Below are 25,116 nucleotides of genomic sequence, written 5' to 3'. Positions count from 1 at the left end.
TACTGACTTGGGGACTTAGATAAAGTGAGTGAAAGGCCACACATTAGATAACTGAAAAATCCACCTACATCTTACCGGCCTGTTGTGCACTCTTGCACAGTTAACTGATTAAATACCTTGCATCTAAAAAGAAGTTCAGAATCATTGAATGTGCATTCATGTACACAGAATAGTTTGAAATGGAGAGCATGGTACCTTAGCAAAACAATGAAAAGCAACTATCACAATACAACATCATTAAACACTCTAGGGTACCTTATATTAAATGGAAAAATGTAGCACCTAGAGCTTGTTCATCTTTTATACTATGTTTGTTTGTAAGTATAACATTCCTGTTGGTGTCCTTCCTCTCTCACAACTAACATCTGCATCTTGGATAGGCCCCTAACTGTACATGGGCCCTTTGTGGGCACATACCCAGAAATCCCATCAATCCACCCCAGCAGAGAGGTAAAGAAGAGAGGGCAGGCAGGGTGAAGCGGGTGGAAACAAGTGTCTGGGGAGATTTGTGACAGAAAGATAGCAGCAATAGTGAAAGGGAAGGTTTAAAAGCTGGTAGCGAGACCTCTTGAATGGCAGAGTTGAAGATGCCAAGATTTTCATTGGGAATACCACAGTCAACGTTCATGGTATGGTGGTTGATGTGACAGAGGATGTTAGAGATAGGATGAGGTGGAGGCAGATGATTTGCTGTGGCAACCCCTAAAGGGAACAGCAAGAAAAATAAGATTTAAAGGATAATTTTATTTTAGTCTAAAGAAGCTGACCCTGTCTAATGCCATACTTATCACCAAAAGGCCACAGTCTTTATTGATTTTGCTGAATATGCTGGAAACTGTTCCACAAAGAAAATTACCATATATGTCTGTTTTTAAAAATGCTAAAATTGTCATATACAGCTCAAAGTAGTTATGCCAGTCTATGGGTGCATCCCTACTGAAACCCAAAAATAATAACTGAAATAACAGTGAAGTAAAATAGAATGTTGGTGTAAAGAATGAGTATAAGGACAAGCTTAAGTTTCCTTTTACCCTTATAGTATTTAACTAGCAAAAGATATGAAAATATAATATATTTCTTAACCACCAGGAGAAAAGTCTGGAACAATCTGCGGCGGTGGGGAGGGAGGAACTAAGAGTGCGCAGGCGGAACCACAGTGTGGAGGGCGGCAAAGAGGAGGGAAATTTAAAAAGTCCGGACTGTCTCCTGGTGACAGGACAGCTGGAGTCAGTTAACTGGTGTCTTACAAGTCATTTTAACTTATAAAAGTAGCCTGGGCTCGTTAAAGACAGACGCATGATTAGTTTGGAAGCAGTCATCATTCGCTGTGGGGCAAAATGGAGACGTACCACGATCAGGTAACGTCCGTTAATCAGCCGCTAGCAGCAGATGTGGCTAACACGTTAGCGCTGCCTTGTTTACTTTCGCCAAGTTGCCACTTAGCCATCTTTTTGGTTTGTTTTACGGGTATCTACCTAAAGGAGCCACTGGTCCTTGCTATAGGTGGTGTTTGTAAATACATCGGATTATTATGGACTGGATAATGTTTGCTGTTGTGGAGCATTTAGGACTACAAACGGCCTCCTTGTTGCAGAAAGCTGGCTGTACTGGGGTACAGTTGAGTAATCGATTAACGCTTGTTGATTCGGTTACTGTTCACTTTGTGTGGCAAGTGCACGGAAATTGCACCGAAAACAGAAAGTTTTTGATCAGTATTTACTGTTTACTAGGCATTAGGCAAATATATGGATGAGGAAAAGCGAAAGACCACAGAGACGGTTCATGGTGAAGGAAGAACGGGGTCGTGGGGGCAGCAGCCTAAGCAGATGAGCCCAGATGTCCGTCTCCCCTGCCACCCCCTCCAGCTCATCTAGGCCCGAGAGCACCGAGACATTCCAAGGCAGCTGAGAAATGTATTCTCTCTAGTGTGTCCTGGGCTTACCCCAGGGCATCCTTTTAACTTCCAGTAGGACATGCCTGGAAAACCTCTCCCAGGAGGCATTCTGAACCACCTAAGCTGTCTCATTTCGATGTGGATGAAGCTCTATTCTGAGTACCTCCTGATCTTTTGGTCACTATCCAGAGCTCGTGGGGATGTAGATTGACTGGTAAATCAATAGCTTTGTTTTTATGTTCAGCTCTCACTTTACCACAATGGACCGGTGATGCAGACACTGCATCAATCAGTCTTAACAAGACCTCAGAATACTTGAACTTCACTTGGGATAGCAACTCGTCTCTATAATAATCTATAATACTCATTTTGAGAATGAAGTCTTAACCTATGATGTTGCAGGCATTTTAACATTTACCACAGCATCTCCAGACTCTTTTTCACTTGTCACATGTGCTCCGTCTGAACATGTGAAGCAAACTGATGCCACTGGTGGACCCGCCAGTTCTGTTGTTCTCTGGCAACTCTTAATCATGTTGCACAGCATAGATCCAACTAAAGGAGATCAAACTCACATGCTACCTTCACAGAGTCTCTTTCTGACAAATTTGCTCAGACACATGCACATGAGTGGCCCACTTTAGGTCATTTTGTAGGGCACTGTTAGCTGCATTAATGCCCTTTTACAGCCCTGTCCAGCCCTTCTCCTGCAACAGCCCATCTTCTTCATACTCTTGAGACTCTGCAGGAGAGACTGCAAATCTTGTTGGGACTGCATGTGTGGATGTGCCATCCTGGAGGAGCTGAAGTACTTGTGCAGCATGAATGGGCTATAGGCACCATCTGATAGTGACAATCACCTTAACAAAATGCAAAACTAGGGGGGGGGAATCAGCCAGGAGGGTCTATGACCGCCCCTTTTTGGGGGATTTGTCTTGTTGCCTCTCCAGTCACCTGTTGTCACTTTCATTTGTAACAAAGCAATGGTTTATCCTTCCTACTCAAACAGATTAATTTCCCTGAAGTGTGAAGTGTAACTAACTTTGTGTTTATACTATGTTGATCATGTATTCCCTTTTTTGAGCAGTGCACTTTAGGAATAAGTTGTAATTTAAAATGAAACTATTACTTTTAGCACACAGCTGCAAAATTGCAATATTTCTGCAAACTGCACATCCAAATCAGTTTTAGTAAAAAGAAGATTTTTTCTCTTTTTTTCACAGTGTGGTAATCAGGAGCTGATTTTAGTCTCCGCATTTCAAATTTATTCTCAAAGTTCAAAATCGTTCAAAATCTGACTCATATACACTTTAATTTTTTGTCTATAATTTTACAAACTTGGCATTTTATTGATAATGAAAATATTAATTTGTTTCCAAAACAACCTCCTCTTGTTGTGTATAGATTTTAGACTCACCTTCCAAGAACAGTTACATTGGAAGCTACTACCAGCCACCAGACAGGATAGTGCAACCTTCACGAGAGCCGAAGCCCCATGCACACTCGTCTGTCAGCATGGGCACACACATGGCCAGCAGCTCAGTTTCCCAGAGCAGACCAAATATTGATAGCAAAGGTATGACGCATTCATTACCATGAGCTATTATAGGGGGGAGGGGGTGGGACTGTTTTCTGTTACAGTTACCTAGTATGTCTTTGTATTGTTGTTTACTCTTGATCAGCCGTGGTTGATGCACTGAAGACCCTTCAGGAGAAAATTAGGCGGCTGGAGCTGGAAAGGATGCAAGCAGAGAAGAGCTACCAGCAGTTCTCCCATGATGCTCAAAAGCATCCGCAAGTTACAACATTGTACAGTCAGACAGCAGCCAGCCTGCCTGGGACGGATAACTCTGCCAGGAGAGGTAAGCGACAAAGAATAGAAAGCAACAAGGACACAGGGTACTGTGGGTCACTATGATCTGCCAACTCCATTTAACTGATTGAATAGTTTGTTCTCTGCTTTATGATGACAGAACTGGACTCAAAACTGCAGTCTGCAGAAGCTCGCTGTAAGGTTCTCGAGAAGCAGCTGGACTACATGAGGAAAATGGTTGAAAATGCCAAAAAGGAGAGGAGCGCTCTAATGGAAAATCAGGTAGCTCAGAATACTACAAATCAAAAAGTCATTTAAAACTCTTCATTTGAAAGTAGATCCCAGCTATAAGCATGATCATCACCTATTTGTTTCTCACATTTCTGGATGTAAGTAACATAAACAACCACATATTCCCCCTGCCACTTTTATTCCCCTCAAGGCTTCTCTGCAGAGCGAGCAAAAGAGCAGCTCAAACAGCCAAATTCAGCGAGAGAAGCTGGAAAAACTCGAGTCAGAGTGTCTCAAACTGAGCAGAACCCAAACTCTGGCAGAGGTAACCTAAGGTTTCCCAATGCTGCTTATCTCTAATTCATTAGTCAGAATGCTTATCGTCAAAAGTTCATTATTTCAGGGTGTGTCGCTGTAAAAAAATTTCAGATGAAGCTTTCCATCCTGGAGCAGAAACTGCTGAAAGAAGAGCACGAGCGTAAACTCGTGCAGGAGAAGGCGGAGGAGGTTAGTCAGTTTTTGGATTGCATTTGTTAAGAAACAAGTAAATGCTAACTAGAGACACAGCTTTTTTTTAAATTGCCCACGCCACAACGTTCAGCACATATTCAATAATAAAGCTGCTGATTGGCAAATTTGACTAAATACTCTTAAGAAGCATGGATTTGTAACTTTGCTGTTACTACTGCAGCTGCAACGAGAGTTTGATGTCAGCCTTCGACCATCTCTGCCAACTTCTGAAGAGACAAAGCCAAAGAAGAAAACAAAAAAGACCATCAGGGTACTTTTCTGACCGATATAAAAATTTATTTTAGGCATTTATTTAAGGAGACGGAGATTTCTTTGGATGTAACAGTGATGTGAGCTGTCTTCCTCCTCAGAAAACCTCTAAACCTGCCGAACTGCTACCAAAGAGCCCGATGCACAAGAAAATGCCCTTTGTTGCAGGAACAGTAAGTCACTTATAATTTTCTGCACTTCTTTTTTGTTGTTGTTTGTTCTTACTTTGATTCTTTTCATTCCCGTCTCTAGTCGACGAGCCCAAGCCATTCGGTTCATGCCAACGTGCAAAGTATCCTTCACATGATGAAGCACCACCAGCCACAGCTGTGCCAGCGAGTGAGTGCGCTCCACAGGTCTGGCTGCGGAGTGAAGAAAAACCTCCAAAAGGACTTTTCTTCATCTTCGTCTGATTCATCAGAGAAGCCTAACAGGCTGCCCGTTGACCCATCGCTCAGCTCACTCGCCGACCTGCTCCTGGCTCTGCAGGACGAGCTGGGACAGATGAGCTTGTGAGTAGTGCCGACCAATGAGATGCATTAGGAATGAAGGCGTATTTAAAAGAATTTAAGTTCTTTATTCAGTGTTTTTTGGGTATGTTAGTGTACCTTTTATTAAAGTTGTTTTATATTTGTCACCTTTGTCAGTGAGCATCAGGAGTTGGTGCGTCAGATCGATGGAGCTCAAAATCCAGAGCAGAGGCAGGACCTCCAGAGAGAATTGGAGATGCTGGTCACCAGGATGGAGGATAAAGGATCTCAGATCACCAAGCTCCGCAAACACCAGAGGATGGTATGTGAGCTACAAGTTGGTACAACTTAAAGGGGATTGATTTGTAACAATTTTCAGTAACACAATGAGAAACTGGATCTGATGCATTGAAAATAATCATCTAATCATCTTTTAAAGTGCTTTAAAACAGCGGTAAGCATTCACCATTGACAGCCCACCAGCTGTCAATGGTGAATGCCTATATCAAGCAAAGTTTCAAATAATGAATTCCATGTCTGTAAAAGTCAGTTCCTCCATTAACATGTGCACATTACATGCAAAAGATGTCTGGTTCAAAACCAGGAGGGGAGACAGATCTCTGGGAGGTTGCATTTGGGAAGGGCATCCAGGGTTATACTCTTTGCCAAATCAAATATGCGGATCCATCCTCTGTGGTCCCTGCTTGTGAGGGTAAGAGCCAAAAGAAGAAGCAGAGTCCAGTAATAAAAAAAATATGGATCAGATCCACTTAAAAATAGTGATGGGTGAGATTATTTTGATATTTTCTAACAAATTAATTTTATATTTTTAGAAAAGTATTTTAATGTATTTGAAGCAGTTTTTCAGCTGCATATAGTTAAGTGGAGCTGGTATTACCTCACTGAAGAATTTACAGACTTGTCCTGTTATTTCTGACATTTTAATAAACAGAAGAGAAATTTATGCTTGAATAAATTAAAGTCTACTTATAAACAAATGGTCAAAAACAATCCTGTTGTTTTCAACAGAGGATGGATCGACTTGTAATAGCAGCTTATTGCAGTGCATAATTGTGCTGAACAGATCCAAATGTGTGCTGTTTTCTGCTCCCTCCACAGATCCAAAAACTGGCCCAGTGCCGATCATCTCCTGAGGAGCACACAGCCAAAAAGCTGAGTGGGATCAAGCCACCTGCTCCTTCTCCCGTTAAGACTGAAAAGAAGGGAAGGACAGATAGGACTACTCAAAAAAACCTGCAGCTTCTCAGAGAGACACAGAAGTTCAGAAACAGCCTCAAACAGGACGACCTCTCCTGGGAAACGTGATTTTTCTCAGTGAGACCTTCGGCGTGCAGGCCTGGATGTTACAGCTGGATGAAAACTGGTTATGTGTTTTTTTTCTCTGCTCTTCAGACGACCTCTGGACACTTTTAGTAACAAATTAGAGAGGGAATAAGGCATTCTACACAGTGCTCATTAAAGAAAGTATTGCACATACACTGTGCTTCATAGGGTGTAGTTTGTGAACCATGATCTTAACCCATTTTAAAAGTAATGCTTATGAGTCATGTGCCTTAAGGAGCTAATGAGCTGTTATTAAATAACTTTTATGTAATCATAGGTGTTTATTTTTAATAAAGGCTATTGTTTCTACACATTGCAGATTTATTTTTCTTCCACATTTATGTTTGTCACTGTTTAAGTACAACCACTAGATGGCACTGCACAGCCTGTTCTATATTTAAATCTGGAGGCTTTCACCTTTGGCAAGTCGTGCTATTGGATGGATAAATGAACTCTAAGTTTGTAATGTTGCTGGCAGCACCGGTCTCCCCGCTGCGTATAATCGAGGACAGCAGGAACCGAACAGCAGCAGGTCGAACAGCTGAATAAATGGAGCACTGACCACAGATGAAACGGATGTGGGTTTTTAGTTGTATGCATGTAGGAGGAAACCATTTTTTGTTGCCACATAATGTTCTTTTTTTCTTTGCACAGCTGAAGCAGCTCTGTTCTCCGGTGCTTGCTGGTCAGATGACATGGCAAATTTGCTGCATGGCTTTTGCACACACACATGTGCTGTTTATTTGAGTCAGCTACTTATAATGGGGTTAAATAACCACATGTGAAGCTGCCTCATAACATTCCTCAACTTATCTCCTCGTTTTCGGGCCTTAGTCAACATTTTTTGCTATTCTGTCATCAAGTTTAATACACGAATAGAAGTTCTGATCTACTCTAAAGTAACTTTTGATGTGTAATGCAGTTACATGGATTTGAAATAAGCAAATTTTCCAGTTGATACCTGCTGTTGTTTATTTCTGCATTTATTTCATTATGTCACTAACATTGCTCGGTCTTGGTATTCTTGGCATGATGCAGAGTTCACTGCGTGGTTAAACAATGCACTGAGCTCATGTTTGCAAGAGAGAAGGAGAGACTACACCTAATGCATTGTTTCTCTGTCCTCCCATATTAGATTACACAGCATGACTGGACACAACAATCAGGTTAGCTAGGGCAACTCAAGACCCAACCCATGTCCACTTATGCAGCGGCTCCACCCACTCTCCTGACCCTGCAACTTTGATACCTTGTGACTGCACAACCCTTCTTTGTGTCTGAATAGCAGTTGCTCCAACTGCAGTATTTTCTTAAAATTTTAGACAGGAAAAATCCAAAAGTAGCATCTCCCAGCGTGTGTGGGGATTTTCCACATTCTAGTAAAAGGCCCAGAGATGTTCCTGATAGAGCAGCACAGTGTTTGCCCCTGAAAAGAGTAAGTATAGGGCTGCTGATTTTGCTTTTAACTGACCAAAACCATTATCTCTTTGGTTGTGGAAAAGCCTCTCTGCCGGGGCCACTGGAAAAATAACAGTGTGCTCGACAAAAATAAACACACAGCTTCTTCGAGAGCGTAGACCATCGGACCGTCAGTCTTGAGTGTGCACATGCTCACTGATTGCCTTCAGAGCTTCGGTTTTTACCACATAAGCAAAACTTTCCTATGACTCAAGACACTATGTGCACCCTGGTGGGAGGTGGTGTGAAACATTGGTTTTTATTCACAGGTTATGGTACATGACATGCAGTACACTTTGTACCTGCTGCTTTTTGAAAAGCAGTTTGTAGCTGCTTGTAAAACACAAACAGTAAATGTTAGAAACGATAAACATAGTTAACACAGCCATTAAGCAAGTGTTAGTCATTCTTTACACTTTATGAAATACTGGGTTATTTTTGGAGACTTTGAGAAAGGTTACCTCAGTATTGTGCTGTATATACGTTTAAAGATAGTGTGGCAGTGAGCTGCAAGGGTGTAAATCTATTTACACACAGGTCTGTGGAAAACATTTCCTTTTTTTGCATGTTTGTCACACATTTCAGATCAAACTAGTTTTAATATTAAACAAAGATAACCTGGGTAAATACAAAATGCAGTTTTTAAATGATGATTTCATTTATTAAAGAAAAAAAACGGTCCAAACATACTTGGCTCTGTGTGAAAATTATTAAAGAAAATGTTTTTGCCCCTAAACCTAATAACTGGTGCCACTCTTGGCAACAAGGACTGCAATCAAACGGTTATAATAAAAAGAAATGAGTCTTTTACATCACTCTTTTTTGCAGAATTGTTATATTTAATTCAGCCACACTGGAGGGTTTTCAAGCACGAACTGCCCTTTTAAGGTCATGCAACAGCATCTCAATCGGACTAGGCCAATCCAAAGTCTTCATTTTGTTTTTCTTAAGCCATTCAGTGTGGACTTGCTGGTGTGTTTTGGATCATTGTCCTACTGCAGAACCCAAGTGTGGTTGAACTTCAGGGCATGAACTCATAGTTGAACATAGTCCTTCAGGATTTTCTGGTAGAGAGCAGAATCATGGTTCCATCACCCGAAGCAGCAAAGCAGCCAGACCATCACACTACCACCACCATATTAGACTGCTGCTATGATGTTCTTTTTAAGAAATGCTGTGTTAGTTTTATGCAGAAGTAACGGGACTCAAACCTTTTAAAAGCTTCAGCATTTGTCCTAAAAGAATTGAGGATCATCTGTTTTTTGGCAAATGTGACATAACCCTTTGTTCTTTTTGGTGAGCAGTGGTTTTCTACTTGAACTCTCCCATCGATGCCATGTTTGCTGGTCACTTTCATACTGTTGAATAATGAACTCTGACTATAACTGTGCAAATGAGGTCTGCGATTCTTTAGATGTTCTTATGGGTTCTTTTGTGATTTCCTTGGATGAGTCAGTGATGCGGTCTTGGACTAATTTTGGTAGACTGGTCACTCTTGAGAAGGTTCACCACTGTTTTCTCCATTTGTGGGTAATGGCTCCACTGGAGTCTGCTTCTCCTGTCTGTGTACAGTCCACAGTGATTTTCTAACTTTTTCTACATTGGGATCTGTGTTGAGGCCAAGACTTTTTAAGGGTTGACCTTGAGCTACTTCACTGAAGAGATTTTTAGTGGCTTGAAGAAGTGAAAGAATGAACTGTATGCACATTTTGTTTTTGCTTTCTTATCCATATAATCACCTTATGACCCATCAGCCTCACAGCAGGTCATGAGCCCCTGATACACAAGGAAATGAAAATTGAGAGCAGGGTTTGGGCAGGGTGGATTGGAGTGGATCCTTCATGGGCAATACAAAGAAAGCATGTGTGTCAGTGAGTGTACTTTTTCCATTAGACTCTTAAGTAAACAGAGAGCAACACACCCAGAGGAGCAGGTGAAGCTGATCATAAGTTGGAATAGTTTCTCAGACAAACAAATAAAAAATTTTATGGTTCCAGATTATTGTAACATTTTGGGATATGTGCTCAATCACCTCACTTAAAGTCTGAAAATAGAAAACTGCTGTAACAGCGTAACTCTCAGTTTCTCAAAACAGAAACAAGCTGAATGCTGAAATTTAATATGCACACGCTCAGTAAAGATCTTTATCCACCCATGGAAAACAAGCAGGATTAATTCACCTTAGCAGAAGCTTTAAACAGAAACCAATGTGTTCAGACTCTTAGATGTTGACAGAAAGTCTTGATATTGTTATAAGCAAAGTTATTGTATTTGTCAATTTGCCTCTATAGTCAATTTAAAGAGACCCACAAAAACCAAAGACCTGATTAAATATACAGCACATATACTGAAATAAGACTCGTGCTTCGTTATGCTCACTTCCAAAGTCAACAATTAACATTCAGAGTTGGAAGAACTAACAAGGAAGTTTTTCCTTCCTATTCTCACCAAGTGCTCGCTCAACAGCACCTAATTGAGGTTTTCTCTGTATCATTGTTGGGTCTTAGCGCTAAAAATAAAATTAGTATCTGTTTCATATATCAAATTAGGTTTTTTGGTTTTGTTTCTGTTTTCTTTAAATATAAATGGTCGTGACAGCTGTTCCCTTCTTCACCAGCTGTCTACATGTTTGATTTAGAAACCTCAAAAGGGGATTTGGGTCTCCTCCTGGGCTCAAATCAAGGATCTTTGACTTGTTAATGTGGAAACCCATACAATATGGAGTCACTCCATGAGCTATGAAAGAAAATGTAAAATATATTGATAATTTTGCCTTTAGTGTTGAATTTCTGCATAAATTATTTGCGTTTATACTCGCTTCCTCTTTATCAGGACAATCTGTCCTTCTGAATTTGAGCCAGTATTACTTATACTCACACAGAAACTGATACACCACCTTTTAAATGGCTTTTCAACTGTAACCATGGTGACAAGAGCTCTACAAGACCTGCCCAGGTATAGTCTTTCCACTTATGTAAATGACGAGCTCCCAAGCAAATGTTATGCTGCAGTGAATCGTTTTACAATATTCAAACTTTATTGGTTTAACATTGTGAAAATAAAGGCAACACTAGGAAACGAGGCAAAAAAAAAACAAAAACCAAAACAAAGTTTAAGAGGAAGTGGGAGAAAAGAAGGGCACAAAATAAGCACAAAACATTTTAGGAGGCATTCTGGCACCTGCAAGTGTCTACATATGGCTGTGTGAGAAGGGAAAGCCCAAAGGTCGTACCTACAAGACTGATGGCCTTTAACAGACAAAAGCAATAAACCCACGAGAGAAAGGAGGAAAAAAATAAAATAAAGCATAGCCCGTTACACATCTCTCTCTCTCTGAGCTGAACACTGATAGGAGAGAACTGCGCAACCAAACGAGTTTGGATTTTGAATTTGAAATCCTACAAAAGACAGAAAGCAAGGTCATCTGATGCAGCAATTGTAAATTAGAACCAAAGTGGAGTCACCATGTGACCATTTGCAGCGTGGAGGAAGTGTGACTTTACAACACTAGAGGTTTGTGGCCGTGGTTGCAACTTTACTGGTGAATTTTATCTCTATATGTTGGTGAGAGGCTGTCCAGGCCACATCCGTGCTTTATTTAGCTGAAACGTAAAGGATTCACATCTCTAAAGCAGCACCTTTGATTCTGCTGTATACTTAAAATGCTGCTTCAATGGCATCGCTTGAAAGAAAGGAACACAGTCAACCTCTCCCTTGCGCCCCACCCCATCCTGGACGGCTTATCACTGCTCGTTTGATCAAGAAGTTAAGGCCGATTGTGACATAAACAGACATTTAAGCAGAATACGACACAGAAAACTACTTCACAGGGGCCTGAAAGTGCTGAGTCCCATCGTTACTTAATACATGTGGCATATCATTTTGCAATACAACTATATATCTATAGATATATATATATCTATGAAATCAACTGAATAAGGCACTTTTCCTTAAAAAGGTGCAGGGACTGAGTAAGTATCTTGTAGGAGAAGTTGCAGAGTTAACACAATGGACATCAGTTATCCATGGATATCAACATGTGATGCCCCGTTTGTAAGGAACGCAGCGACCACGCTGAACAGAGTTGCACAGCAGCCCACTCAGCAGCTGGGAATGAACTCAAATGTTTCTTTTAAATTGGCCGAAGGGACTCCACGTGCAGAGAGTGAACGAAGGGGTGCAGCTAAGGCAAAAAACTCTGCAGCCTACCTGCCACACATGGGTCTTTGGGCTGTAGCCTAATGCCATCAGGTGACTGTAGGTTTTAAAGGCGTGTTAATGGTGAGCAGCAGGAAACGTGTAATCCAAAAATCACGTAAGCAAAAAACCCCAAACCAAATCAAACAATAAGAAGAAAAAACATTTCCACTGAATGTCTTAAAAAAACAAGCTGATCATTCATTCATTATCTAGTAATATTTCAGGCTGAGTATTTATACAAGCATTTTTTTCTATTTTTTTTGGCTAAACCATGAAAACATTTACAAAAGCAAAGATAGAAAACAAAGCTCCTCAGTGCAATGCTCAATTTCCATGTCTAAACTGAGAACTTTGGCTTGATGCACACTGATTCAAGGCATTCTTCAACTAGCATATGGGCTAATCACAAATAATCAAGTGGTTTTTTTGTTTTGTTTTTTTAAGTATACTGAAATCCCTAAGAGCATATGCAATGGAAGGAAAAAAAGCATCCAGCATGCAAGAGGAGAAAAAAGGCATTTAAAGAAGACATTCCTGACACTGACAAGCAACTACAAGAAAAAAAAGACCAAAAAAAAACCAAAAACCAAAAAAAAAAAAACCTCAGAAAAAACACTTCATCTAGCTTTTCCTTAAGTAAAACAAAGACAGGACGTGGCTATGTACAAGAGAGATAAGAAAATAATCACAGTTAGCAGCAAGCTAATCAGAGGAATCAGCACAAGCTTTAAGCACAGCCACCAAGCTGTTTTTTCATTCACAATCCTCTCACTTAACATGGCAAAAATCCAAAATCAAGAGGTGCGATGCTCATTTGACAAAAACAACAAAACTCTCTCCGATTCTCAAGTTTTTAAACACGCCCAATATTCTCCCCATTTCTTCACAAAAGGTACACTCAGATTTACAACACCACTCTAAACCCCCCCGCCCTGGTTGAACTTGGAAAACATGAATTGTGAGCTTTTAGAGGGTAAATTAGATGCTAGAGTACCTTTAAGTACTTTCTACAAAGTCACCACTGAAGTAACTGTGGGTTTCATGCACTGAATATCTGTTAAACTTACAGGGGACCCCTCCCCACCCAAACAAAGATCCAGGCCCTCCTGTTATCACCATATCCTGTATTCACCAACATTAAAGGCTCTTCAGTCCAGCTGCAATACGATGGTTCTCGCGGCGATACAGTTCTCTCTCTCTTATAAACTAATAAACACTCACCCCTCTTTCTCTTTAAGTCATATAGGACATTAAAGGCACTTCACTGCTTTTACTGTCCACATCAAGAAATGTACTTACTACTTAAAAAAAAAAAAAAAAAAAACTTCCCCATTCTCGTTTTTAACAAATATTCTACAATCATTAATTTTTGATCCTTTCAACTACTCCACAGAATAGAACGGCCAGCTCCACGTTGGCAACCCGCACATGGACTATTTGACGCCGGTTAAGATCAGGAAGTTTGGGAGATTAATGGCTGGGAAATGAGCTCGATACATGATTTATTGCACTGAGCTGCCCTGCTGGCAGTTGGTGTTTTAACATCTTGAATATTAGGATGGAAAGGGGGATTCAGCAGGAGAAAACACACAGCACTCCTAAATGTTACTGGAGACACCCATCAATAAATAAGTCTGTTTTTTTTGTTTTATTACCGACATTAGATGATTTGGTTCTGCTTTTATCCCTTTTTTTTTTTTTTAGAATCCCCGCCTCTTTTACATCATCTATGAACACATATACATAATACAGCTGCACAGAGGGGAGGAAACCACAATTTAACAGGGAAAAAGCAAAACTGAATCATCAAAGTCATTGTGTTAAAGAGCAGTTGTGAACTCAAACAGTGTTTCCAAATCAACGTGACCTCTGTAGCTGTACGACTCCTGGGACGCTCTGTATACATGGCTAATTCTTTTAACTGTTATGTGGCCTATTTAACTAACGAAGGTATGAGAAGGAAGGCTGTAAATAACACAACCCCCCTTCCTTTCAGATTCACTGGGAAATGGTCTTTGCAGAAATGAGTAACTGCGCGATGGAGGTGGGAGTAGCTACCGGATGATGTAATCCATATGCTCAAGGCCTGAATGCCCCGTCACTGAGGATCTGTTTGGCTGTTGATTTATCACACATACGGGGATGCGTGGGTTCCTCTATAGTGACTACAACAGCAGCACTAATGGAGGCTAGAATCATAAGTGCCACAAAGATGATCGATAAAAAAAATTAACCTGCTTGAAAACACTGTTTGAGACCACGTGGATGAGTGTGTGCTGATCAGGGAGCTTTCTCTGGAAGGGTCTAGTTGGCGAGGATAGGTCAAGTGATGTGGATCCTAAAGTGCGAGCTTTTCAAAGGGTGTGGTAGTTGCGGTCCTTGGACTTGCAGAATTTGTAGAGGAAGAAGATGACGGCTTGCAGTCCCAGGACCAGCACTATCCCACCGATGAAGCTTGCGGCATCAAAGGTCGAGTTCTTGTGAGGGGCGGTTGTCGGGCTGACTGTTGTGACAGTTACAGCTGAGATGAAAGTGCAGAGATCGGTTACTGATGTTTCCGTACATTACAAGACAGACGTAAAAATCGTATAGTTTCTGAGACTTACTTGAAGAAGTACTCGAGGAGTTGGAGTGTGTCGTTGGTGAATTGGTGGTAGCAGTAGGAGTAGTAGTACTGGTTCCATTCTCTGTAGTAGAATCACAGTAATTAACCATCTATTAGCCTCAAAACAAGCAGGTTATATGACAAGTTTCAGTTTGTAATCCTTAAGATTTAAATTCCTGGTTGATCTGGTCACTGGTCCTGATTTAACTCTATAGCTACACTTTGATTAGCCGGAGTGTAAACACTGGATAAGCAGCTTTTCTTTCCTAGAAGATGGCAAAAAGTGACGAGAAGGGGCAAGGAAATAGCATGCATTTCAAAATCCCATGGATCTGATGGGGTGTTTAGTTAGTGTACTGAGAGATGCTATATATATATATATATATATATATATATATATATATATATATATAAAAAATAATTGAAAGATGCAGTAAAGAAAATGATAAAGAAATAAAGAAATAATAAATGATACCAGCAATCACCAGCTGGCATTAAAGACATAAACTGACTTTAGTTTTCAGTTTGTGACTGCACTGCAGGAATTGCCTTGTTGTGTTTGTATCAGTCATATGCTTGAACTGAGCACTTCATGCGTCAGCTGACACAGTTTAAAATGTTGACTCCGCCCATTCAGCACACACCAACAATGTTAATAGTTTGGATGCACTGAAATCTGATTTTATGCTTCATATGATGCAAGTTCTTTTCCAAACAACAACAACAGCAGAAGCCGAGCACAGTGAAGTTGGCTAGGAATTGGAGGTGTGGTGCCTGTAATTTAAGCAGACCTGAAAATAGACTGATCCACACACCGAGCAGCTCCCGCAACAGGAATTTATCTGCTCTGTATGATGTTTTCCTCAAGCGTCTTGAGTCTTAAAGAAGATTTAAAAATTCAATTCTGTATTTTTTTTCTCTGATCAATAGCCTTGTGTTCAGAATCAGCCATGCTACTGCACAACGGGATGTGCTTGTCTGTTTGATTGTACCCTGTAACTCTGATCTAACTTTTCACCTAAGGCTTCATTCACAGAAGCCAAGAGACCCACTGGCAACCACTGATCGCAATGGAAAAAAAAAAAAAAACGTGTATTCTTCCATCAGTTGACATGGTTGCGGCCAGTTGCTGTGAAATCAACTGTAATCCTGCAAGTCCAAAGACCTGTCAGTGGCCCCAGTAGTCACTGGTTGCTAGTGAAACGTTTGCACTCTGCAACCACTTGGCAAGTGATTGCCGAAGGTTCTTACATGAAACGAGTTGGAATTTTCACTGTGTTACTTGAAATTTCACTAAAACCTAACTACAAATATAGATGACAAAGTATATTGCAAGTGTTTGCAGACAAGTCAGCATTATCAATACAAACTATAGGACAGGCCAACCCAATCAATAGGTTTTGAGTCCAGCGCTCTCTTCACGATGGATCTGAAAATGTGACATCAAGGGTCTACGTGCCACAGACTGGCTAGTTAGTTGTGTCACTTGATGAATCATGAGAGAGTCTCCTTTACAAAAATCACAACTGCCATTTTTGAAACCCGGCAACAAGGAAAATGGAAAATTAAAAATTAAAAAATTTACACAGCGATTCTAGAGTCTGACAAAAAGCCAGTTTGTACTTCATCGTAATGGACAAGGAGTCGAGTCGATCCGCGTAGGTATTAATGGAAAGCGGTTGTTAGTTGTCGCAATAAAAGCCACTAGTTGGAAAACGCAGCAGCATTAGGTATCAAAACCAGTGTCTGATTCCATGAAACTCTTAAGTATTACAACTTTAAGAGATCACATTTTTATTAATGAGACCACTTGAACATTAGCACAGACAACAGGAGGGAAAAGCTGAGGATTTTAGGGAATGGTTACCTGTGGTGTTGCTGTTAGAGGTGGTGGGAACAACAGTAGCATGGGGGGTTGTAGGATTGGGGGTAGTGATAGGGCCTGAAAATGGACAGGGAACCAACATCAAAAGAGGAGGTAAAGAGGAAAGCAAGACAAACCACTTAAACAGAGTTATGCTTAGAAATTTCACAACAGTCTACAACAGCATTTTTTTAATGTTACAAACACAAACAAATAGGAAAAACAAGAAAAGACAGACACTCAGAATGACCATTAGCCAACACCTTAGTTAGTGAGACAAACAGAATTTACAGCCAATTTAATCACTTTAATGTGGAGAAATGCATCTTTGGTAACAAATACAGAATCTGCTCACTCTCTTTGGGCCCAAAACATCTTAAAATACACGTAAAATGGTAATTTACACTCCGGTGTCTAGAAAAACAGTTTACTTTTAAACTTACCTGAGCAGTTAACATTGCTGCAGGTGCCATTTCGTGTGAGAGTCACATTGTAACAGGCAGGAGTTGCTGAAAGACAGAAAAGCATGATATTTTAAATCACTGGTATATGATTTATATTAATTACATTTTCACAAGCAGTTAAACTAGTGTCATCAACGATTAATTACTGAAGTTACGCTCATACAGATTACAGAAAGCAGCCACAAGCAATAAAAACGTACTCAGTGTACTCTAAAATAATATTTGATCTAAAAGAAAAGAAGCATATGTGCATAGATGACGCTTCAGATGACGATCTGTTTCGCACTGAACTCATTTATGTAAACAGCGATTTGATCTGTAGTGAAGCAGTTCTAATTCCTTATCTACCCCACAGCGGTTGCTCACACAGCCCCACATCCTGCAGTCATGGTGTCTTTTTATGTTCTGCTCCCCCATAATGACACTTCCGTTTTATTTACTTTAAAGCTGAGCATGTCTCACACTAGTTTGTTTTATTTGTATTTTGTATTCATTTCAGATAACTGGATACCTTCTCAGGGATCATAGAAGTATTCAGATTCTTCAGTTAACTATGTGGAAAAACCCAGTATTTCACCACCACTTATTTAACTGAAGGTCATGGGGGCTTGAGCCTATCCCAGCTGTCACAGGGTGACAGGCAGGGTACCTATTACAGGGCCAACACGGAGAGACCGATGACCATTCACACTCAGGGCAATTTGGAATCACCTCTTAACCCAATAAGCATCTTGAAACACTGAAAGGAAGCTGAGGTATCTGGAGGAAACCCACACAGGCACAGTTTATGATCGAAATATGGTGGAATCCCTGATATTTCAACATGAAACAGTTAAAATGTTTTTGTAATTTGCATTACACAGTTATAATCCTATAACTGTGTAATGCATCCATACCACGTGGATCGGGAAATCTCTTTCATCACCGTTGGTGCTGTTTGAATTCCTCCACCTGCCTACGAGCTTGTGAACCCAGCATCCAAATAACTGTGGAAGCTGAGGGGGAGGGTAATCTGGACCACCCTCTGCACCACTTAATAGACAGGCAGTGGAGCACCTCTTACATGGCAGACTTTTTTTTTTAATTTATTGTGGTTCTTTATTTAATTTCACTTGGTTTTCCTACTTTATTCTTTGTGTAATTTTTGCCTCGTGAAACCATTTTGCATTCTCATATCATACAGTTCATTTCTCTACTTGTTTAAAGTATTATCTTGTAGTTTTCGCTTAATGTTTTGGTTGCAGTAACTTGGGAATTTGCCACCTTTTGGGATAAACAAACCCCACAAATAGAAATAAAGAAAGGCAAATTAATTTTAAGAAGCAGGTTCATATTTGGCTTGTTGAGGTTTAATCTCTCGTGTTCATGTTTTAAGTCACCTTTAAGTAACCTGTAACTAAAGTGGACTTCAGCCCCAAAAACTTCCAGACATTTCCTGCGGAGCTGCATGCAAGTACCTGAATACTCGACTCAATTGGATCAGACATTATACAGTCAAAGTCCATGTATTGTCTGATTGTGCCCGTGGAAGACTACAGCAGGTAATCGCCATTAGAATTCACAGCTAGTGAGTGGATATCATGTTTTTTCCTCCTACATGCTCTACTCGAACAGCTTCTCTTGCCTTAACCAGTCGAAGCCTTTCCATTAGTGAGAATATGTATGACGTGTATTATTTCCTTTTGTGTGCAGTTCCCCGCCTTAATTCTTCAAACACTGTTGGAGAGTAAATTGTGAAACCAGTTTAAGGCTGTCAAAAGAGTGGAGACGCAATGTTTCCCCCTCAAATATAAAGTAGAGTCATTGAGTTATATTCAGTCATTGTTTTCAGCTAATGCGACTTCACCTCTGTTTTCCAGCCTGTTGGCTTTGGTCATCTAGTTGTATGATATTTTAGCAAATAATCTCATTACTTATTAACCACGACAGAGGGGGACTTTGCCCTTCCATGAAGTCTTGCTTGACCCAAATACTTTGACAGGAAGTCAAGCTGCAGGCTTCACTGCTTTACAGACTTCATTAACAGGAGCAAATTGAAATTCCACAAATTCAGTCAATTTGTGCGAGTTTCTCCGGCGGCACTGCTCAGCCTGTGTCACAGTGACGTGACAATGAGTCATTCCTGTCAGCAGCACCGTGTGACTATACATTCTGTCCACACCCAGCTTCACAGTGCAAGTTTCACTGCTGCTGTTCAGCATGAACCACATTTTACTAAAAGCTTTTGGAACGATTCTGCAAGGATCAATTGGCAATAATTATTAATTGATGGTGTTCAGTTAAATTCCTGAAGTGTATGATGTGTTCGAGCAGAATGATTGGTCTACTTGAAGGCTATTTCTTTGCAAGAATGTTAAAATGCTGGCCGTTGCTTCTCAAATGTAAGAAATGCAATGTTTTTCCATTCTGACACATGACCGTAAATAAAATATTCAAATTAAAATACAAAGTAACACGATTATGAGGAGCAGTTCTCACCACTTTCATGTTAAATACAATAAAGTTTAATCTGCAAGGGGGAGAAAAAAAAAAACACTATATGCATCCCTATTATTTAAAAATCTTACTTAAAATCATTTTAATTGTGCATTTATTCCGTGAATATCAGTAACGAAGCCAGGGGTGACAAACACACGGCTTACTATCTCACCTCCAGTGACTCTGCTGTACCTCAATTGTGGTGACTAGCATGGATGTTTACACATAAATGCTTAGACCTGCTAAAAAAGTAAATAAGTAAATTGAGGAAAAATAGAGAATTGAATCAGTTTGCTTTTACCACCAACACTGCTCTCTTTATTGTATGCTTCATGTGCTACTGAATGTTCCTTTTTTGTTTACTTTAACTATATTTAAAGCCAGTAGGCTGCTATTTATTTATGTATTCAATATTATAGCTCTATTATTTAACAATGAAGTACTAAATCAGAAATGGTCCACTGCATAATGGTCACATGCGGTAAATTGTTTAAATTACACCTATTAATAATGTTAATAAGGTTAATTTATACTTAAAAGGCTCTGTTACTGTTAAGAAAAAAATAAGCTATATCAAAAGCTGAAGGTAAAAAACAGAAGTTAGGCATACCAACAATATAAAAAATAGCATAAATAAATAAGTACACATATGTACTTATTTGAGTCTGGCTCTTGATAGCAAAGGTTGCTGACCCCTGAGCCAAGCAGGGCTTTCATTTATGAGTAAAACTTACAGGACATAAAAACAGTTATTGAGTAACAGCAGGCACGCACTTTGCTGTCACTTGTCTACAGAACATTGATTCCTAACACCGTCTTTAAAGGAAATGTCTTTTCACCGTCAGGACTCTGTTACAATAAGCTGCAGTAACATCTGGTGATGGGATAAGCCATCAATTACCCTTGACCTCGTCTTGTTTTATGAGCATATGGAGACATTACCATCCTGAATACAGGAACATCATAAAGGGGACGGTTTCTATTCACTGCGCTGCACCTGGTGCTGTAAAACATCATCATACATCACCTTTTCTTGTTACACTATAATCCAGAGCAGCCGAGCCCAATGACCCTCACCAGGTGGCTGCCCATAAATTAAAGACAAATCAACTTTTAACAGCGGGCGAGTCTAAAGCGGTTTACTGAAAGCATCTTTGGCTGAACAAAGTCAAAAATGATTCAGTAGCTGTATTTTCCACTCCACAAAGGGCTTATTTTGTGGTCTTGTGTATCAAGTTGTGCATTTTGCGCCTTGGACACAAGCGATTACCAAGCAGCTACTGAATCATAATAACTGGTTTGACGAGCTCATGATGCAACATTTCAGCATAGACTGTGTCACTGTGCAAATGATTGTTGGCGTATTTGGTCGTTATTCTGTTAAGTCTTCACATGTGCCACAACACACAAATGTGCAGCTCTTCCCTGTTTTTACGCACATCCTGCTACCTTATGCTGGAAACTTAAATGACTCATTACCTTACCAACTGTGATTTTCAAGAAGCCCACGAGCAAGTAAATTCGAAATTATTTGCCCGCCTTGTATTTCACACCTTGTGTGTGACCAGACCCTGCAGGCAACGTATGCTGAACCACGTAGGAAAAGCATTTTTTTCCCTCCTTCCTTTCACTCTCAAATAGGTCAGAGAGATGTTATCTCACAGCCAGCTGTGAAAGGTAGGACACGCTCTCAGCCTTTTTCCAAAATGGTGCCATTATCATCACCACCCGGTAACGTCCACAAATTGATGTCAGTGAAAGAAAGTCACACAAGGCCTCAAGCATACCACAGAAAATAGGCTCATCTCAACCTGTACTTAAAAGGCACTACAGAGCGTGCGTCCACACGTGTAAACTTTCAAGCTTTTAAATACCAAGCAGCAGGGAAATGACGCCGAAGACCTGTTTATACAAAATCCCTAAACCAAAGATAAATCTAGTTATGACAATGTTGGGGGCGGTTACTCGCTACAGCAGTGTGGTTATGCTGCATTTCACAACAGCCAACTTGGACGTGTCCAGAGCTGACCTTTCCGGTTTTTGCTTAGTTCACTTCGAAGAGCTGATTCATTCACGACTGTGTGAGAGGTTTAGCTGTAGGCTTACACCAGGACTTTATAATGCAGCAGGCTTGAGAGCTGTTACGAAAGGCCAAGTAGACAAAACATGACTCAAGAGTTCTTATCTTATTTGGACAGAGGAGGGGGGGAGACAACTGCTATCACAAATATTTGTGAAATAAAACTTAAAATTACTAGAAACCTAACAGGGTTATCTTAATATATTCTCTGAAGATTCGGGGCTTTTGGCATCTGTGACTTGTGAGTTTTCCTCTCCGTCCATGCGTAAACTGTAAACCCAGGCAGATGTCTCCTTTGGGAAACCTACCAATCCAGTCCTCTGAAAAGAGGCACGTAGCCGCCATCTCACCTCTCCTGTTTAACCTCCCAACAAATCGTCAGGCAGTGTGCATCATCGTTTCCCTTTCAGAGACAAAGCAGGAGGAGGGTGTGGGATCAACTAATCTGAATACAGCTTCTCACCAGTAACGCTGTCAAACAGGTCAGCTACCATGAGCTGGTAAAGCGCAGACACCTGTCTTATTAAATTTAACTGTTGCAATTTGGCTTCAGTGGCCCAACCTGTGATACAGTTGAGATTACAAAGAGCTCTTTAACCGAGCCTAAAGGCACAAGATTTCCAGGCTGAGATCACCAGATACTCTTGTCTCAAACTTGAACTTGAGGCTTAAAATATAATGAAGAGAGCTTATCTTTTATCCAATCTCCACACTCTTTCCTCCACTTCTGCCATTATCCGCTCCTTCCTTCAGTTCCTCTGCATGAGGATATTGCAGGCTTCCTGCCACACATCCCCCTACTACCTCTCCTGATCATCATCTTCACAAATCACCAGAGACCTGTGCTGTGTCTCCTTCCATAGACACTGCACAAATATATAATAAGGTTCTCTAGGGTGATACAGTTAATATCCCCCTGGTGGGCCTCCACCACTCATGAGGATTAAAGAAGTAGTGTGCTTTAAGCCAAAAATGACAGAAGTTAAATTGTATAATTTAACTCCTATCTGCTGACTCAATTTGTGTAACAGAGCTTTTATTTTTAGCAAACAAGATCACAATACCCTGATCTCTGCTTTGCCCATAAAACCTGTAACCTTATTTCCTGGTAAGAGTGTGAAAAAAAACTAAAAACAAAACACACCAAACCACAGGGGGAGGATGTAGTGAGTGAAAAGCCGTTACTTAGCCAGGAAATTATTTGTCATGCAGATTTTGTTATGGCAGACCCTTGTAACTGAATAACGCATATTTCACATCACAGCCAGCACACTTCCAAATTAGGGCAGCATATTTCCTAACTGCTGTGCAAAAGAGTATAAATCAGGGACATGTCAGAGCAGGCTCAGGTCTGGACAGACATCTGATTCCACTTTATGACAATAGAAAAAAGCAGCACAGAAATGAAGGGAATCGAAACCCCAACCAGAACTGAAAATAAACCTAAATGCCCCAAGGGAGAAAAAAAAGCCCCTTATTAATCCCCCACAATCAATTTAATATAACAGTAGCAGAGCATTGCTCCAAACTTGGCTTGCATCCATAATTTACTTCCCAAAACCAGCCTGTTCAGATCCACTGGCACCAGCTGGTGATACCACATTAAGCTGCTGCTTGGGCTTTAGGGAAACAGGGATGAGATCATTGCTCTCTATACCGGGAATCGTGCAACCAATAAACCCCAAGGCTTCTGGACATACAAACCTTTGCTCTCATGCTTCAAAAATACAAGACAGGTACTCACATGAACAATTAGCCCAGTGACAACCAAGGGCATCCACACATTTATCACATGAAGTATGCTCGGAACATCCATCTGCAAAGAAATCAGATTTTAGTTCTGGTTATTTGTAATTTAAAGTAACTTCCAATAGTTTCCCTGTAGATCACCAGAAGGTGGCAAATTTACACATTTAAATCCTTTAAGCACAGATGATCAAAGCAAGCTGGTAAAAAGCTCTTAAAATGTGGCTAAACTAACCCGTTTATATTTCATAACAACCCAGTCAGATGGATATGACAGTTTGGGTTAAAACGAGTGTCACAATTCCTCTCAGAAGTCGCACCATGGCACAAATAATCCCACTATAACGAGCTCAAAAACAAACGCTAGCTAATCCTCGAGTCCTGAGTGGCCAGCGTGGACATAAAGATGACAAGCTGCTAGAAGGAGAGAAAGGGGGGGGGTATTTTATTTTTACTAAAGCAGGACATTTTTTAAACTAATAGGAGGTGACCGAAAATGGAGCCAAACAGGCAGGGAGATATATCTGTTTCCCGGGGGTGGATATCCGGCTAAAGAGCGGGGTTGTAGCTAGCTACTAGCTCGACGACGAGAGGTCGCGAAAACTTACCTGAGTCTGCCGCGACTGCCGCGCCAATCAGAGCCAGAGCCACCGCGAAAAACACCACCTTCACGTACATGACTGCGGACAACTTATTGCTGAGCCTGCTTCAACAGGGGTGGAGAGGGGGTAAACGTATCTTGAGAGAAGCGTCGAGAACGAGACTCGGGAGATTTCACAGCTACCCCTCTGTGTTGCGTTTCGTGCCGCCGCTGTTCCTGCTTCTGCTCGCTAGCTTCAACACTTCCTACTTGACAGGTCATGTGGCAGCTCCTAGGGAGGGGTGAGAAAAATCAAGAAATGGGCCGGCAGTACGTCAACAACAGGGAAGGGAGGAGGGTGTCCTAGAGCGAGGAAGAGACTCCACTTCTGATTGGCTGAGACCCTGTTGAAAACACCTTATGAAAGTGCACCTGTGCCTCAAAACACGGTTAAAATAACCTCACACTGAAGCCGGGATTGACCCGCTAGAGAGGGCCATGAACGCACCAAGACGTCCCTTAGTTTAGGTCAGTTTTAATGATGTAAACCAGGGGTGTCCAACATGGATGATCTGATATCGTCGTGTTGGTGTTGTTGCCAGATCATCATGAAAATGTTGTTCCAGGTTCAACATTGCAAGTGACCAATCACATTGTTGTGACGTTATTCTTTTGCGCGCCAAGCCATTCCTGCATTTATGAAATTCCAATGTTGCAAGGACAATATCAATTGTGCTTACCTTTTATTAAAGGGTTAGGATTAGGGTCAGGGTCCGTTGATCGGTGGACAGAGGCGGTTTCTCGCAGCTTAAGTACAGTTTTTTGTTTTACGGCGGTTTTTCCCAAAGTCGCAAAAGTATGACGTCACAACATTCTGATTGGTCATTTGCAATGTTGATCCTGGAACAACATTTTCATGATGATCTGGGAACAACACCAACACGACGATATCAGATCGTGCGTCAAACATAAGGACAGAATCGGCCAGCCAAAGCCTCTAATGTGGCGTGCTGGGCTTTTTTGAAAAACGTGAAGGAGGGCATCAACTGTGGACATTTTTATTTAGACACACTGTTGAAGTCTCACTGATTCAACCCGTTAAGATCAGA

General features: G+C 40.8%; 2 protein-coding genes across 3 annotated transcripts; one reads left to right on the top strand and one right to left on the bottom strand.

Annotated features, from left to right (window-relative positions):
• The first annotated feature begins 1,113 nt into the window (after positions 1–1,113).
• Positions 1,114–6,845, top strand: cep57l1 (centrosomal protein 57, like 1). Its single transcript, XM_003449871.5, has 11 exons — positions 1,114–1,358; positions 3,299–3,470; positions 3,577–3,756; positions 3,868–3,989; positions 4,150–4,263; positions 4,368–4,445; positions 4,630–4,719; positions 4,820–4,891; positions 4,971–5,230; positions 5,366–5,510; positions 6,308–6,845. Exons 1-11 carry the CDS (start codon positions 1,338–1,340, stop codon positions 6,512–6,514), a joined length of 1,461 nt encoding a protein of 486 aa, XP_003449919.1. The 5' UTR covers positions 1,114–1,337; the 3' UTR covers positions 6,515–6,845.
• Positions 6,846–11,005: 4,160 nt separating this feature from the next.
• On the bottom strand, positions 11,006–24,591 carry cd164 (CD164 molecule, sialomucin). Of its 2 annotated transcripts, XM_003449872.5 has the most exons (6): positions 24,036–24,589; positions 23,426–23,497; positions 17,103–17,168; positions 16,663–16,737; positions 14,797–14,877; positions 11,006–14,711 (listed from the first exon to the last, which is right to left on the bottom strand). In XM_003449872.5, the coding sequence occupies exons 1-6, from the start codon at positions 24,103–24,105 to the stop codon at positions 14,545–14,547; spliced, it is 531 nt and encodes a 176-aa protein (XP_003449920.2). In that variant the 5' UTR covers positions 24,106–24,589; the 3' UTR covers positions 11,006–14,544. The 2 variants fall into 2 exon arrangements, with proteins under 2 accessions (XP_003449920.2, XP_013129681.1); XM_013274227.3 differs by lacking the exon at positions 16,663–16,737 and having other exon boundaries at positions 24,036–24,591.
• Between the last annotated feature and the right edge of the window lie 525 nt (positions 24,592–25,116).

The sequence above is a fragment of the Oreochromis niloticus genome, linkage group LG15 (assembly GCF_001858045.2).
Source record: "Oreochromis niloticus isolate F11D_XX linkage group LG15, O_niloticus_UMD_NMBU, whole genome shotgun sequence".
NCBI lineage: Eukaryota > Metazoa > Chordata > Actinopteri > Cichliformes > Cichlidae > Oreochromis > Oreochromis niloticus.
Note: the sequence above shows the minus strand (reverse complement) of the source record. Positions and strands in the feature narration are given on the sequence as shown.

What these genes read in the sequence shown, in the direction of transcription:
- cep57l1 (XM_003449871.5), top strand. Translation starts at nt 1,338, where the DNA reads ATGGAGACGTACCACGATCAG. An exon ending in GCGCTCTAATGGAAAATCAG is followed by an intron (nt 3,990 to 4,149) that starts GTAGCTCAGAAT and finishes ATTCCCCTCAAG; the next exon opens with GCTTCTCTGCAGAGCGAGCA. An exon ending in TGCAGGAGAAGGCGGAGGAG is followed by an intron (nt 4,446 to 4,629) that starts GTTAGTCAGTTT and finishes TTACTACTGCAG; the next exon opens with CTGCAACGAGAGTTTGATGT.
- cd164 (XM_003449872.5), bottom strand. Translation starts at nt 24,105, where the DNA reads ATGTACGTGAAGGTGGTGTTTTTCGCGGTGGCTCTGGCTCTGATTGGC. An exon ending in GGCAGTCGCGGCAGACTCAG is followed by an intron (nt 23,498 to 24,035) that starts GTAAGTTTTCGC and finishes ATTTCTTTGCAG; the next exon opens with ATGGATGTTCCGAGCATACT. An exon ending in TCACTGGGCTAATTGTTCAT is followed by an intron (nt 17,169 to 23,425) that starts GTGAGTACCTGT and finishes TCTGTCTTTCAG; the next exon opens with CAACTCCTGCCTGTTACAAT.